Source organism: Scyliorhinus canicula, chromosome 14, assembly GCF_902713615.1.
Source record: "Scyliorhinus canicula chromosome 14, sScyCan1.1, whole genome shotgun sequence".
Taxonomy (NCBI): domain Eukaryota; kingdom Metazoa; phylum Chordata; class Chondrichthyes; order Carcharhiniformes; family Scyliorhinidae; genus Scyliorhinus; species Scyliorhinus canicula.
This window is the reverse complement of record NC_052159.1, coordinates 158,525,725-158,537,768: the sequence shown is the minus strand read 5'-3', so window position 1 is coordinate 158,537,768 and position 12,044 is coordinate 158,525,725. Positions and strand designations below refer to the sequence as shown.

The 12,044-nt window shown below is 59.2% G+C and overlaps 1 protein-coding gene across 1 annotated transcript in view; it reads right to left on the bottom strand.

Moving 5' to 3' along the window:
• LOC119977246 (vitamin K-dependent protein S-like) overlaps positions 1 to 12,044 on the bottom strand; it is a 37,147-nt gene that overhangs the window by 5,573 nt on the left and 19,530 nt on the right. The window contains exon 7 of the mRNA XM_038817957.1: positions 8,937 to 9,085. Within this exon, the coding sequence (XP_038673885.1) occupies positions 8,937 to 9,085 (149 nt within the window). The remainder of the gene's footprint in view (positions 1 to 8,936; positions 9,086 to 12,044) is intronic.

The following is a 12,044-nucleotide window of genomic DNA, read 5'->3' as shown; positions in this document are numbered from 1 at the left end:
GCGGCACTCCCTCAGTACTGACCCTCTGACAGTGCAGCACTCCCTCAGTACTGACTCTCTGACAGTGCGGCACTCCCTCAGTACTGACCCTCTGACAGTGCGGCACTCCCTCAGTACTGACCCTCTGACAGTGCAGCACTCCCTCAGTACTGACTCTCTGACAGTGCGGCACTCCCTCAGTACTGACCCACTGACAGTGCGGTGCTCCCTCAGTACTGACCCTCTGACAGTGCGGCACTCCCTCAGTACTGACCCTCTGACAGTGCAGCACTCCCTCAGTACTGACTCTCTGACAGTGCAGCACTCCCTCAGTACTGACCCTCTGACAGTGCGGCACTCCCTCAGTACTGACCCTCTGACAGTGCGGCACTCCCTCAGTACTGACCCTCTGACAGTGCGGCACTCCCTCAGTACTGACCCTCTGACAGTGCAGCACTCCTTCAGTACTGACCCTCTGACAGTACGGCACTCCCTCAGTACTGACCCTCTGACGGTGCAGCACTCCCTCAGTACTGACCCTCTGACGGTGCAGCACTCCCTCAGAATTGTACTGGGAGGGGCACTGACCTGAAGGGTTCTCCCAGTGATGTCCCAGTTCAAGGTGATTGGCTTTCACCTACAATCCACCCTTGTGCTTGGCATGACTCCAACCAGTCCAGAGCTCTCCCATCAATCTGTTCATTGGTGGATTGGCTCAGTGTACAGCTCTTGATTGGATCAGGTTTGTTACCTGGTTTGATGCTGATTTAGGAATGGACACTGGAGAGCTGGCGCTGACTGTGGTCAGATACAATGGCCCATATTGCCTCATGGATGTGTAGTTTTCAGCTGTTCGATATATTTAATGGTGCTGGTGTTACACAGCACTGTGCACTGTGACCTCAACATGGTATTTCTGACAAAGTGGTGTAAATTTCCAAGTTAACATGTTGGTGGGACTGAGATAGATTCCCCGTGTCTGCGAGCAGCAAGATATGGGGGTCAACGGTTGAAAGATGAAGTTGAGGCACAAACCAGCAATGCTGTAACTGAACAGCGGGGCAGGCTCAAGGGGCTGAATGGCCTCAGTCTGTTCCTACGTTTTGCAGCTTGTGTTCAATAATAGGAACCTAATTAGGTTTACTAAAGTAGTTGAAAGACTTGTCAAGAGGAAGAAGGGGGCTTATGTAAAGATGAGACGTGATGGTTCAGTTCGGGCGCTCGAGAGTTACAAGTTAGCTAGGAAGGACCTAAAGAGAGAGCTAAGAAGAGCCAGGAGAGGACATGAGAAGTCTTTGGCAGGTAGGATCAAGGATAACCCTAAAGCTTTCTATAGATATGTCCGGAATAAAAGAATGACTAGGGTAAGAGTAGGGCCAGTCAAGGACAGTAATGGGAAGTTGTGCGTGGAGTCCGAGGAGATAGGAGAGGAGCTAAATGAGTATTTTTCGTCAGTATTCACACAGGAAAAAGACAATGTTGTCGAGGAGAATACTGAGATACAGGCTACTAGACTAGAAGGTATTGAGGTTCATAAGGAGGAGGTGTTAGCGATTCTGGAAAGTGTGAAAATAGATAGGTCCCCTGGGCCAGAAGGGATTTATCCTAGGATTCTCTGGGAAGCTAGGGAGGAGATTGCTGAGCCTTTGGCTTTGATCTTCAAGTCATCTTTGTCTACAGGAAGAGTGCCAGAAGACTGGAGGATAGCAGATGTTGTCCCCTTGTTCAAGAAGGGGAGTAGAGACAACGCCGGTAACTATAGACCAGTGAGCCTTACTTCTGTTGTGGGCAAAGTCTTGGAAAGGTTTATAAGAGATAGGATGTATAATCATCTGGAAAGGAATAATTTAATTAGAGATAGTCAACACGGTTTTGTGAAGGGTAGGTCGTGCCTCACAAACCTTATTGAGTTCTTTGAGAAGGTGACCAAACAGGTGGACGAGGGTAAAGCAGTTGATGTGGTGTATATGGATTTCAGTAAAGCGTTTGATAAGGTTCCCCACGGTAGGCTATTGCAGAAAATACGGAGGCATGGGATTCAGGGTGATTTAGCAGTTTGGATCAGAAATTGGCTAGCTGGAAGAAGACAAGGGTGGTGGTTGATGGGAAATGTTCAGACTGGAGTCCAGTTACTAGTGGTGTACCACAAGGATCTGTTTGGGGGCCACGGCTGTTTGTAATTTTTATAAATGACCTGGAGGAGGGCGTAGAAGGATGGGTGAGTAAATTTGCAGATGACACTAAAGTCGGTGGAGTTGTGGACAGTGCGGACGGATGTTACAAGTTACAGAGGGACATAGGTACGCTGCAGAGCTGGGCTGAGAGGTGGCAAATGGAGTTTAATGCATAAAAGTGTGAGGTGATTCATTTTGGAAGGAGTAACAGGAAGACAGAGTACTGGGCTAATGGTAAGATTCTTGGTAGTGTGGATGAGCAGAGAGATCTCGGTGTCCATGTACATTGATCCCTGAAAGTTGCCACCCAGGTTGAGAGGGTTGTTAAGAAGGTGTACGGTGTGTTAGCTTTTATTGGTAGTGGAATTGAGTTTCGGAGCCATGAGGTCATGTTGCAGTTGTACAAAACTCTGGTGCAGCCGCATTTGGAGTATTGCGTGCAATTCTGGTCGCCGCATTATTGGAAGGATGTGGAAGCATTGGAAAGGGTGCAGAGGAGATTTACCAGGATGTTGCCAGGTATGGAGGGAAGGTCTTATGAGGAAAGGCTGAGGGACTTGAGGTTGTTTTTGTTAGAGAGAAGAAGGTTAAGAGGTGACTTAATTGAGGCATACAAGATGATCAGAGGATTATATAGCGTGGACAGTGAGAGCCTTTTTCCTCGGATGGTGATGTCCAGCACGAGGGGACATAGCTTTAAATTGAGGGGAGATAGATATAGGACAGATATCAGAGGCAGTTTCTTTACTCAGAGAGTAGTAGGGGTGTGGAATGCCCTGCCTGCAACAGTAGTCGACTCGCCAACACTAAGGGCATTTAAATGGTCATTGGATAGGCATATGGATGATAAGGGAATAGTGTAGATGGGCTTTAGAGGGGTTTCACAGGGACGGCGCAACATCGAGGGCCGAAGGGCCTGTACTGTGCTGTCATGTTCTATGTTCAAGGGCATTAACCAACACAAACCTTGTAGAGATTCAAACCCCTCCCCCTCAATTAAATCCTCTGACTGAAATCTGGCAAAACAAATACATTTTGCTATCCCCTCTATTTGAGGGCAATTTCCACAACTCGGTAACCCTGAAACAGCTGAGAAGCTCACAGCGATGTTTAATGGATGGATATTCACTGACTGATATATTTATCTCCCTTAATATTTCTCTAAACATCGTTGGCCAGGATTCTCCGTTCCTGAGACTAAGTGTTGACACCGGGACACGATTCGTGAACTTGTACAACAGCAAAAAGCTGCAGCCACACATACACTACACTCCCCACACGCACCGCCCCAGCCCACACGCACCGCCCCAGCCCACACGCACCCCCAGCCCACACGCACCGCCCCAGCCCACACGCACCACCCAGGCCCCCACGCACCGGCCCCAGCCCCAAACGCACCGCCCATCCCAACGCACCGCCCCAGCCCACAAGCACGCCCCAGCCCACACGCACAACCCAGCCCACACGCCACCCCAGCCCACACGCACGCCCCCAGCCTACACGCACCGCACCCAGCCACACGACCGCCCAGCCCACACTCACCGCCCAGCCGACACGCACCGCACAGCCCAAACGCACGCCCAGACCACACGCACCGCACCAGCCACCCGCACCCACCCAAGCCCACACGCACCGCCCAGCCCACCGCACAGCCCCAGCCACAAGCACACCGCCCCAGCCCACAAGCACCGCCCAGCCCACACGAACCGGCCCCAGCCCCACACGCACCGACCCAGCACACACGCACCGCACCAGCCCACACGGCACCGCACCAGCCCAAACGCACCACCCCAGCCACACGCAACGCCCCCAGCCCAGCGGACGCACCGCCCCAGCCCACACGCACCGCCCCAGCCACACGCACCGCCCCAGCCCACACGCACCGCCCCAGCCCACACGCACCCCCCCCAGCCCACAGCACCGCCCCAGCCCACACGCACCGCCCCAGCCCACACGCACCCCCCAGCCCACACGCACCGCCCCAGCCCACACGCACGCCCCAGCCCACAGCACCGCCCCACCACCACACCCCCAGCCCACACGCACCGCCCCAGCCCAAACACACCCCCAGCCCACGCACCGCCCCAGCCCACACGCACCGCCCCAGCCCACGCACCGCCCCAGCCCACACGCACCGCCCCAGCCCACACGCACCGCCCCAGCCCACACACACCCCCAGCCCACACGCACCGCCCCAGCCCAAACACACCCCCAGCCCACACGCACCGCCCCAGCCCACACGCACCGCCCCAGCCCACACGCACCGCCCCAGCCCACACGCACCCCCCCAGCCCACACGCACCGCCCCAGCCCACACGCACGCCCCAGCCCACACGCACCGCCCCAGCCCACACGCACCGCCCCAGCCCAAACACACCCCCAGCCCACACCACGCCCCAGCCCACACGCACCCAGCCACACGCCCGCCCCAGCCACACACACCCCCAGCCCACACGCACCGCCCAGCCCACACGCACCGCCCCAGCCCACACGCACCGCCCCAGCCCACACACACCGCCCCAGCCCACACACACCGCCCCGCCCACACGCACCGCCCACCGCCCCAGCCCACGCGCACCGCCCCAGCCCACACACACAATCCCAGCCCACATGCACCGCCCCAGCCCACACGCACCGCCCCAGCCCACACACCACCGCCCCAGCCCACACACACACCGCCCCAGCCCACACACGCACCGCCCCAGCCCACACGCACCGCCCCAGCCCACACGCACCGCCCCAGCCCACACACACCCCCAGCCCACACACCCCCAGCCCACACGCACACGCCCCAGCCCACACGCACCGCCCCAGCCCACACACCCCCAGCCCACACGCATCGTCCCAGCCCACACACACCCAGCCACCCGCACCCGCCCCAGCCCACACACACCCCCAGCCCACACGCATCGTCCCACCCACACAACCCCCAGCCCACCCGCACCACCCAGCCCACATGCACGCCCCAGCCCACACGCACCGTCCAGCCCACAACGCACCGCCCCAGCCCACACGCACCGCCCCAGCCCACACGCACCGCCCCAGCCCACACGCACCGTCCCAGCCCACACGCACCGCCCCAGCCCACACACACCGCCCCCGCCCACTCGCACCGCCCACCGCCCCAGCCCACACACGCACCGCCCCAGCCCACAAGCACCCCCCCAGCCCACACACACCCCCAGCCCACACGCACGGCCCCAGCCCCACGCACCGCCCCAGCCCACACGCACCGCCCCAGCCCACACACACCCCCAGCCCAAACACACCCCCAGCCACACGCACCGCCCCAGCCCACACGCACCGCCCCAGCCACACACACCCCCAGCCCACACGCATCGTCCCAGCCCACACACACCCCCAGCCCACACGCACCGCCCCAGCCCACACGCACCGCCCCAGCCCACACGCACCGTCCCAGCCCACACGCACCGCCCCAGCCCACACGCACCGCCCCAGCCCACACGCACCGCCCCAGCCCACACGCACCGCCCCAGCCCACACGCACCGCCCCAGCCCACACGCACCGCCCCAGCCCACACACACCGCCCCAGCCCACACGCACCGCCCCAGCCCACACACACCCCCAGCCCACACGCATCGTCCCAGCCCACACACACCCCCAGCCCACACGCACCGTCCCAGCCCACACGCACCGCCCCAGCCCACGCGCACCGCCCCAGCCCACGCGCACCGCCCCAGCCCACACACACAATCCCAGCCCACATGCACCGCCCCAGCCCACACACACCCCCAGCCCACTCGCACCGCCCACCGCCCCAGCCCACACGCACCGCCCCAGCCCACATGCACCGCCCCAGCCCACACACACCCCCCGCCCACTCGCACCGCCCACCGCCCCAGCCCACACGCACCGCCCCAGCCCACACACCCCAGCCCACACAGCCCACACGCACCGCCCCAGCCCACACGCACCGCCCCAGCCCACACGCACCGCCCCAGCCCACACACACCCCAGCCCACACGCACGGCCCCAGCCCACACGCACGGCCCCAGCCCACACGCACCGCCCCAGCCCCACGCACCGCCCCAGCCCACACACACCCCCAGCCCACACGCATCGTCCCAGCCCACACACACACCCCCAGCCCACACGCACCGCCCCAGCCCACACGCACCGCCCCAGCCCACACGCACCGCCCCAGCCCACACGCACCGCCCCAGCCCACACGCACGGCCCCAGCCCACACGCACCGCCCAGCCCACACGCACGCCCCAGCCCACACACACCCCCAGCCCACACACACCCAGCCCACACGCACCGCCCCAGCCCACACGCACCGCCCCAGCCCACACGCACCGCCCCCAGCCCACACGCACCGCCCCAGCCCCACACACCGCCCAGCCCACACGCACCGCCCCAGCCCACACACACCCCCGCCCACACGCATCGCCCCAGCCCACCACACACCCCCAGCCCACAACGCACCGCCCCAGCCCACACGCACCGCCCCAGCCCACACGCACCGCCCCAAGCCCCACACACACCCCCCCAGCCCACACGCACCGCCCCCAGCCCACACACACCGCCCCAGCCCACACGCACCGCCCCAGCCCACACGCACCACCCCAGCCCCACACGCACCGCCCCAGCCCACACGCACCGCCCCAGCCCACACTCACCGCCCCAGCCCACACACACCCCCAGCCCACACGCACGGCCCCAGCCCACACGCACGGCCCCAGCCCACACGCACCGCCCCAGCCCACACACACCCCCAGCCCACACGCACCGCCCCAGCCCACACGCACCGCCCCAGCCCACACGCACCCGCCCCAGCCCACACGCACCGCCCCAGCCCACACGCACCGCCCCCAGCCCACACGCACCGCCCCAGCCCACACGCACCCGCCCCAGCCACACACCACACCCCAGCCCACAACGCACCGCCCCAGCCCACACACACAATCCCCAGCCCACACGCACCGCCCCAGCCCACACGCAACCGCCCCAGCCCACACGCACCGCCCCAGCCCACACGCACCGCCCCAGCCCACACGCACCGCCCCAGCCCACACGCCACCGCCCCCCGCCCACACGCACCGCCCCCGCCCACACGCACCGCCCAAGCCCACACGCACCGCCCCAGCCCACACGCACCGCCCCAGCCCACACGCACCGCCCAAGCCCACCCGCACCGCCCCCAGCCCACCCGCACCGCCCCAGCCCACACGCACCGCCCCAGCCCACACGCACCGCCCCAGCCCACACGCACGCCCCAGCCCACACGCACCGCCCCCGCCACACGCACCGCCCCAGCCCACACGCACCGCCCCAGCCCACACGCACCGCCCCAGCCCACACGCACCGCCCCCAGCCCACACGCACTGCCCCCAGCCCACACGCACCGCCCCAGCCCACACGCACCGCCCCAGCCCACACACACCCCGCCCACACGCACCGCCCCCGCCCACACGCACCGCCCCAGCCCACACGCACCGCCCCAGCCCACACGCACCGCCCCAGCCCACACGCACCGCCCCAGCCCACACGCACTGCCCCAGCCCACACGCACCGCCCCAGCCCACACGCACCGCCCCAGCCCACACACACCCCCAGCCCACACGCACCGCCCCAGCCCACGCGCACCGCCCCAGCCCACACGCACCGCCCCAGCCCACACGCACCGCCCCAGCCCACACGCACCGCCCCAGCCCACACGCACCGCCCCAGCCCACACGCACCGCCCCAGCCCACACGCACCGCCCCAGCCCACACGCACCGCCCCAGCCCACGCGCACCGCCCCAGCCCACGCGCACCGTCCCAGCCCACGCACACCGTCCCAGCCCACTGGTTGTGCTGGAGCGCGCCCGTACAGCTGATGGGTCGGGCTGTCAGCAGCGTGCGCAGCTGCATGGCTGCCTTCCCGGCTGCAGCAGTGGTGTTCCTGCATGTCCACCCCAACCCCACAGCCCACCTCCTGGCCGACCCCCGCTCCCCCCCCCCCCCCCCCCCCCCCCCCCCCCCCCCACCCCCCCTCCGGCCAGCGGCACTACTGTCAGCACACTGTGGTGATGTCGGACCCTTCCGGTACCCCGTCTCTCTCTCTCCCTCAGCAGCTCTCATTCAGGTTTCACAATTTGTTTAAAGCACAAGTGAACCACGCCGTCGGGAATTCAGCGCATTGGGGGCGGAGTATCGCGGTGGCCCAGGTCAGGCCCGCTAATGATATGCCAAACGGCATTTACTGTCCGTGTTCCGGAAGGTATCTGTCGAGGCGACGGAGAATTCCAACTTGCCGTGAAATCGGCGCCCGCCGCAATTTCATCGTCGGAATCAATTCTCCGCCCAATCCGTTTCCTGATTCCAGCGTCGGCTGACTGAGAATCCCGCCCCTTATGTAGAAATCATCCCAAGGATACTCTCCATCCCTGAATTCCGACCTCGCGAACATTTCCGATTTTAATCGCTTCGCCCAGGCGGCCGGCCGTGTCCTTTGGCTGTCTCATCCCCAAACCCGGAAATTCCATCCCCAAATCTCTCAGATTATTGTTTAATCCTTTGAGACGCTCCTTCATACCTGCCCTTTTTTTGCCACCTGTCCTAATATCTCATGTGGTTCGCTGTGGATTTTGATTTGATAATTGCTACAATGAAACTCCCGATTCCTTTTACTATGTTAAAGATGCTATATAAATGCAGGTTGGTGTTGTTGAATTCTCCCGACTCTCTATTTTCTACAATGGAGGAATTGCGGAGATTGATCGCATTAAGGGTTAGCCGGCTGCAAGCATGGTTAGATTCTGGTTCTCTGTCCCCAGTGCAGAGTTTGAGAATATTCACCTTCACAAGTCTTTGTTGAAGACTGATATCTGTATCCAGGGTCACAGGTACATTGGTACGAACCCAATGAGTTTTCACACTGCGCAAATCCACAAATCCCAGGTTCCAGCTCACACTCATTGTTGTCTGCAATTCAAATTAATTTGACAATTTATCAATTGAAACAATCTAATTAATTAAAACCCGCGAACCTGAGAACTAGAAGAAATAATGATGTTTAGAATACGCTAGACCAGGGGTGGGCAAACTACGGCCCGCGAGCCGCATGCGGCCTGCCAAAGGTCTTTATGCGGCCCACCAAGTCATTAAAAAAAAAAATGTTTTTTTTTTTTAAATTATTTTTTTAAGGTTAATGGGGGGGGGGGGGGGGGGGGGGGGGCTGTTGGGTTACTTACTGGTATAGGGTGGATACGTTGACTTGAGTAGGGTGATCATTGCTCGGCACAACGTCGAGGGCTGAAGGGCCTGTTCTGTGCTGTACTGTTCTATGTTCTATATGAGGCGCCCAGAATCATAACCGGGTGAAGTAAATATTTTACTTAATATACTATGCGGCCCTTTAAAATTGTGAATTTCTGAATGTGGCCCTTGCACGGAAAAGTTTGCCCACCCCTGCGCTAGACATTTATCCCGATTTTCCAGACTTTCTGCCAGCTGGATCTCCTGTTCCCGCCAATGGCAGCCCCCCCCCCACGCCCACCCCGCTGCGGCGTGTGGTCCAGCTTTGCAACGGGCAAACCGCACAAATCGCCTCAGACATCAGCGAGAGTTTAAAATCCCGCCAGCCAGTAGCCAACCCCTTCCACCACCAGCAAACACCCGCGGAGGGGGCCAGGAAATCCCCCCCCCGGGACTCTGATCATCCGTCGGAATGTCTCGTTATCCCATATCCCAAAGACAATTAACCCTCGTGACAAGGAACCTCTCCAATGTTTATCGTACACCTCACAAACCTGCCACGCCCACCAGCAAGAAAGACAAGGGCGGAGGACAGGAGGAGAAAATTCCTCACACGGTCACAAACAAACCTGATCCAATCCCTTCATCACTGCTGCAGTCAAGTCCTGCAACTCCAGCAATTTATTCCTTTTTAACCTATTCAATCAGGGGCCAGGCCCAGAACGTACTGTCCGTCCCCAGTTGTCCTCAGAAAGTTGGTAGTGAGCTGCCTTCTTGAACCGCTGCAGTCCGTGTGGTGTAGGCACACCCACTGTGCTGTTAGGGAGGGAGTTCCAGGATGTTGACCCAGCGACAGTGAAGGAACGGCCGATATATTTCCCAGTCAGGGTGGTGAGTGACTTGGAGGGGAACCTCCAGGTGGTGGGGTTCCCAGGTATCTGCTGCTCTTGTTGTTCTAGTAGTCGTGGGTTTGGAAGGTGCTGCTGAAGGAGCCTTGGTCAGTTCCTGCAGTGTATCTTGTAGATGGTACACAAGGCTGTCACTGTGCGTCGCTGGTGGAGGGATTGAGTGTTTAAGGTGATGGATGGGCTGCTTTGTCCTGGATGGTGTTGAGCTCCTTCAGACTTGTTGGAGCTGCACTCACCCAGGTAAGTGGTGAAAACTCTAACAGCACTAAGGTCTCAGCGAAGTTAAGGTTGGGCAAAAGGGCGACACGGTGGCGCAGTGGCTCAGAGGAGATAGGGGAAGCATTAAATGGATATTTTTCATCAGTGTTTACACTGGAGAAAGACAATGTTGTCGAGGAGAACACTCAGGTTCAGTCGACCAGGCTAGATGGAATTGAGGTTCAAAAGGAGGAGGTGTTAGCAATTTTAGAAAATGTCAAAATAGATAAGTCCCCTGGGCCAGATGAGATTTATCCTAGGATTCTCTGGGAAGCCAGGGAGGAGATTGCGGAGCCTTTGTCCTTGATCTTTATGTCGTCTTTGTCGACAGGAATAGTGCCGGAAGACTGGAGGATAGCAAATGTTGTCCCCTTGTTCAAGAAGGGGAGTAGAGACAACCCTGGTAATTATAGACCTGTGAGCCTTACTTCGGTTGTGGGTAAAATGTTGGAAAAGGTTATAAGAGATAGGGTTTATAATCATCTAGAAAAGAACAAGTTGATTAGTGATACTCAACACGGTTTTGTGAAGGGTAGGTCATGTCTCACAAACCTTATTGAGTTTTTTGAGAAGGTGACCAAACAGGTGGATCAGGGTAAAGCTGTTGATGTGGTGTACATGGATTTCAGTAAGGCGTTTGATAAGGTTCCCCACGGTAGGCTATTGCAGAAAATAAGGAAGTATGGAATTGAAGGTGATTTAGCGGTTTGGATCAGTAATTGGCTAGCTGAAAGAAGACAGAGGGTGGTGGTTGATGGCAAATATTCATCCTGGAGTTCAGTTACTAGTGGTGTACCGCAAGGATCTGTTTTGGGGCCACTGCTGTTTGTCATTTTTATAAATGACCTGGAAGAGGGTGTAGAAGGATGGGTTAGTAAATTTGCAGATGACACGAAGGTCGGTGGAGTTGTGGATAGTGCTGAAGGATGTTATAGGATACAGAGGGACATAGATAAGCTGCAGAGCTGGGCTGAGAGGTGGCAGATGGAGTTTAATGCGGAAAAGTGTGAGGTGGTTCACTTTGGAAGGAGTAACAGGAATGCAGAGTACTGGGCTAATGGCAAGATTCTTGGTAGTGTAGATGAACAGAGATATCTCGGCATCCAGGTACATAAATCCCTGAAAGTTGCCACCCAGGTTAATAGGGCTGTTAAGAAGGCATATGGTGTGCTAGCCTTTATCAGTAGGGGGATTGAGTTTCGGAACCACAAGGTCATGCTGCAGCTGTACATAACTCTGGTGCGGCCACACCTGGAGTACTGCGTGCAGTTCTGGTCACCACATTATAGGAAGGATGTGGAAGCTTTGGAAAGGGTTCAGAGGAGATTTACTAGGATGTTGCCTGGTATGGAGGGAAGGTCTTACGAGGAAAGGCTCAGGGAATTGAGGTTGTTTTCGTTAGAGAGGAGAAGGCTGAGAGGTGACTTAATAGAGACATATAAGATAGTCAGAGGGTTAGATAGGGTGGACAGTGAGAGTCTTTTTCCTCGGATGGTGAAGACCAACACGAGGGGACATAG